At 45.1% G+C, this 4,926-nt stretch overlaps 1 protein-coding gene across 1 annotated transcript in view; it reads left to right on the top strand.

Moving 5' to 3' along the window:
- The window catches only part of LOC109926515 (calcitonin gene-related peptide type 1 receptor-like), a 45,420-nt gene extending 41,048 nt beyond the window's left edge, over positions 1-4,372 (top strand). The window contains exons 9-11 of the mRNA XM_048618820.1: positions 452-670; positions 1,911-1,952; positions 3,672-4,372. Coding sequence (XP_048474777.1) covers positions 452-670; positions 1,911-1,952; positions 3,672-3,878 — 468 coding nt within the window. The 3' untranslated portion in view covers positions 3,879-4,372. The remainder of the gene's footprint in view (positions 1-451; positions 671-1,910; positions 1,953-3,671) is intronic.
- Positions 4,373-4,926: the final 554 nt, after the last annotated feature.

The following is a 4,926-nucleotide window of genomic DNA, read 5'->3' as shown; positions in this document are numbered from 1 at the left end:
CAGGAAAGTGGGACTACTGTAGGTAGTAGTGTATTTTTAGTGGTACAGACTTAATGGGCTGTACTGTATGATTCTATGATTCTGCGAGGTGAGACTACATGTGCTCTGCTCACCAAACTGCAGACATCAGGAATATCCAAGTTCTCTCAGGGTGGGGGCTCATGGTGGCACCACTGGCTTCAGTGTCTTGGGGATAAGGAACATGAAAACTGTCAGGGTTCCCACTCGTAGCAGCTGTATAAGGAGCCGGCATCGTATCACAGTCAGATTGTCAATCAGTGCTGATTTACACTCAATAAAGGCAGTTGATCCTTGTGAAATATTCCATGAATGTGAATGTTTGGAAGGTGGGGACTGAGCTGTGTTTGTGAACTGCTGAGAACTGGGCTGAGGATTGATGAGTTGGATGTCATTGCTTATCTCTTATAATTCTGTTTGCCCTGACTCCCAGGTCAACCTGTTTTTTCTACTCAACATTGTTCGAGTTCTTATCACAAAGCTGAGGGTTACCCACCAGGCGCAGTCAAAAGCCTACATGAAGGTTGTGCGAGCCACATTGATTCTGGTGCCATTGCTTGGCATTCAGTATGTTCTGGTTCCATCAAAACCCAAAGGGCACATTACTGGAGAGATTTATGAACATGTGATGCACATCTGTATACATTATCAGGTAAAGTATTTTCATGGCTTCTTATGGACAACCAGTCCAGGACCGTTGCCCAGTTTCCTGTTGGGTGAGGGCTGAGCCCTATTGACATTCTGTCTGCCATTAAACTAATTCAAGCTCTACCTTAGTGTTGCTCACAAATCAACAGAATAATGAGTGATGGGCATACAGCTGGGCATGTATAGGGCAAAGTATCACCAGCGTGTCTCACCAGCTGCCCCACACAGAGAGTACAGAGGAAAGTCCCAGGCTCTGTTCATGGCCACTGCTGAGTGAGCTGCAACAGGTACAGGGCTTAGATTTGGTATTTGTGTCCCTGGGCTGAAGAAATGCAAATCAGCCGAGGGGTGCTGCTCCTGGCCACTGTGCAGTGACTCCTGCTTGCCACTTGGCTGAAGTACTAAAGGATGCTTCATGAGGGCAACACTCTGGGAATAGCAGAGAGAAGTTGTTTGATTTTGTTTAACATTGAACGTCAGATAAAACAGTTGGTGTCCTGAAACTTAATTTTGGAGCCTAAATGGGGATACCATACCACAGATTCTGACCTTTCTAGTTTTTTTCAAACATTGTAATCTGCCTATCCATCCAATTCTGTCCACAGATGTTCTGGTGATACCTCAGCTCTGTTTGTTTCCAATCTACAGGCCATGATCTGTTTAGTACTACATACCTGTGCATTAGTAACACTATATTGTGATGGCACAGCACAGGAGACCTACACTCCCAAATAACATCCTTCCACTGATGCATCCCCATTTGAGAGGTGGGATGCAGGTTGTTCCAGGGACTTCCTCACACGCAGAGCCCCGCAGTCCAATTGGTCACTGTCTGAAGTTACCAGCTTGTGGGTGGGAAACTAACCCATAAGGAGAGAACCAGGTGATGGACTGTTGGATTATAAAACTGTCAGTATGGTCCAAGATCAATTTGATGGGCCATGGTCCTTGTCATTTCAATGATTTACTGACTCCTGTGTTCATACAGATCTCCTAAACCACATTGCAACCTATAGGTTACTTGAGAAGTGCATTCCTGTTGCAATGTGACTAATTCACACACAAATGGTTCTTCACATTTGAACAGTCCAGTCCATTTCAAATTGCAGACAGGTAGTTGCTTTGGAACTGAATGTTCTGACAGACTTGCCCTCTCAGAACTGGTGGCAGAATGACCTGAGCTTGACTGGATAGGGAACTCCCAAACATGGCTAAATGATAAATAAATCTGCTTTATTTTACAGGGTATACTGGTGACAACGATATTCTGCTTTTATAATGGAGAGGTGAGTTTGACTTCCAAGATTTTGCATGAGTTACCAAGCTCTAGCCAAGCCCATTCAAGTAGAATTCCTGCTCTCAGTACAACATTTTTCCTGCCAACATTGCTCATCTGGGATGTTTTTAATTTATTCTTTCATGGGATGCAGGCATCGTGGGCAAGGCTGACATTGTTCTCCATCCCTTATTGCCCCTAAAGTGAGGGGCTTGCTTGGCCATTTCAGAAGACAGTTAATTGCTGTGGATCCATATTGCTGTGGATCTGGAGTCACATGTAGGCCAGAGCAGATAAGGATAGCAGATTTCCATCCCTAAAGAACATTAGCATACAAGATGGGTTTTTTTGACAATCGATGATGGTAAGGCTAGTTTTATATTTCAATTTAATTGTTGAATTTAAATTCCAGATGCCATGAACCCATATCCCCAGGGCATTAGCCTGGCCCTCTGGATTACTAGGCCAGTATGCCACAATCTCTACTGTTTGGGGGCCAGAATCTCAGTGGAAATTCGAGCCTATGAATTATAAAGAATTGGGGATTGCTCACTAACCTCCTAATCTGACTCCAAGAGCCTGTTTCTCAGAATCATGACCCTGGTATGAACCAGCTTTGTTTTCTGCCCTGGGACTATCCAGCTGTACAGGGCTTGGGCAGGGTCTCTACCTTCAAGAAAGTTCTAGCTGATTCAGCCATAGTAGCTGTTACAAAATATCAGAAATAGGAGGAATAGAGCATTTGGCCCATCGAACTTGGTCTGCCAGTCAGTGTGATCATGGCTGATCTATCGCTACTCCACTTTCCCACCCAGTCTCTGTAGATTCCCTGAGACCAAAAATCTGCCTGTCCCACCCTTAAATAGATTCAATAATTGAGCATTCACACCCTCTGGGACAGAGAATTTCAGGATTCACAACCAACTGAGTCAAGACGTTTCTCCTCATCTCAGTCCTAAATGATCAGTCCCATGTTCCAGGTTCCCCAGCCGGGGGACATAACTTCTCAGTATCTATCCCGAAAAGCCCCTTCAGAACCTTGTATGTTTTGAGGTGATCACCTCTCACTCTGCCAAACTCCAGTGAATATCGGCCCAATTTACTCAGCCTCCCATCATAGGACATCCCCCTCGTCCCAGGGAGCAATCTGCTGAATCTTCTGTGTACTGCCTCCAGATGTGCAGGTGGAAGAACCTCAAAGGCTGATGTTTCAAAGTTGTCAGAGTCCAACAATAGCCATATTACCTATAAAAGGCAATAAGGGCTTTAGAGAAGCTTCCCCTCCACGAAGCTACTCCGTGGGATTGTCATTGCTGCTATCATTCACCTGCAGGCGATACTTGGAAGGTCAGTGGATGCCCCATCTCTCCCCCCCCCCCCCACCCCCCAATTTCTAATCATGTGGAGAGGAGTGGTCACCAGTCTTCTCTGTTGGGGTAGAGAGAGGAAACTGCGGTTGCTGTTAGGCCTCTGCACCAGACTCGTGTTGTTTCCATCATTGTACATACTGACTTGGAGCAAGTCTTCTGAGGAAATTCCAGCCCAGAGAGGTCTTGAAAAAACTGGCCAATGCAGTACAGTTTCTCTCATTTCTGCCTAATGTACAGCATTCCCATGTGAGGCATGAACAATGGTAGGGATTTCCTCAATATTTCTCTCAAATAGTTAAAGCTTGTTGACGTTCTGGTCACTGAGATATGCTTGGACTAACAGGGCCTTTCTCCTTTAGGTGCAAAGTGCATTTAAAAGGCAGTGGTCACAGTACAAGGTCCAGTGCAGCCACCAATTAACAAGCACAGATGTCTTCCACTCTAACGCAACATCTGTGGCAGAGATCACAAGATACATGCTCACACAGCCCACGAATACAAACCACATCAACAGCAAAAGCTGCCCTGAGACCGTTGCAGTGAAAGTGCCAAGCATCCACATGTGAGGGACAATCAAGACCACCACCACGCCTTTCAGGCTTTCTTCAATATCTTCGCAATATAGAGACAAAAAGGCTTTCCTTTACATACAGCATGATCCTATGTCTTAGGAATCTTTCAGTGCTCTAATTTACAAGGAATTTGTTGGAGGTCCAATTCTTGTTATGTATCACATTTATGTATATGTTGATGTTTCTGTAACCCAGTGACTCACTGTGACTTGTTATGCTACTTGTGAGATTTTCTGAACAGTTCAATAGGCCAGTCATGAAAAATGGTCCAGGAAGAAAGGCCTCAAGATTTCCATTCTGAAAATTCAGAAGTCACAGAACTATTTTGACACCACTTTTAACATAGAGTGAGGCACTGCTGGATACTCTATGACACCTGGGTGAACTTGTGACAAAAATCAGTTTTGGGGCAGCATGGTGGCTCAGGTGGTTAGCACTGCTGTGTCACAGCACCAGGGACACAGGTTTGATCCCAGCCTAGGGTGACTGTCGGTGTGGAGTTAGCACATTCTGCCCGTGTCTGCATAGGTTTCTGCCGGATGCTCTGGTTTCCTCCCACAGGTTAGGTGGATTGGCCATGCTAAATTGCCCTGTAGTGAGCAGGCTAGGTAGATTAGACATAGGGAATTCAGGGTTACAGGGATAGGGTAGGGGGGTGGATCTGGGTAGGATGCTCTTCGGAGGGTTAGTATGGACTTGCTGGGCTGAATGGCCTGTTTCTACATTGTGGGGATTCTATGATTTCCTGGCTTTCTGTAAAATTAGTACTAGAGCTAGTTACGTACAAGACAGAAGGATTATGTATTTCAGTTGACACTTGCATGGCTTCAGGACATCTCAACATGCTTCATAATGTACTTCAGAGCTACAGTCGCTGTTCTTTGGTTGAAAAATGTGTTTACATCTTGCTGTGAATCATTACCACCTAATGATCTCTCGGCTCCAGTAAACCATAATACATCATTTAATACACTATTCCCAGGAATACATGGGCCATGTACCAACTGAATTGAGGCCTTACTCAGGCCTCTTTCCACCTTCT

This window comes from Rhincodon typus, chromosome 41, assembly GCF_021869965.1.
Source record: "Rhincodon typus isolate 14 chromosome 41, sRhiTyp1.1, whole genome shotgun sequence".
Lineage (NCBI taxonomy): Eukaryota > Metazoa > Chordata > Chondrichthyes > Orectolobiformes > Rhincodontidae > Rhincodon > Rhincodon typus.
Note: the sequence above shows the minus strand (reverse complement) of the source record. Positions and strands in the feature narration are given on the sequence as shown.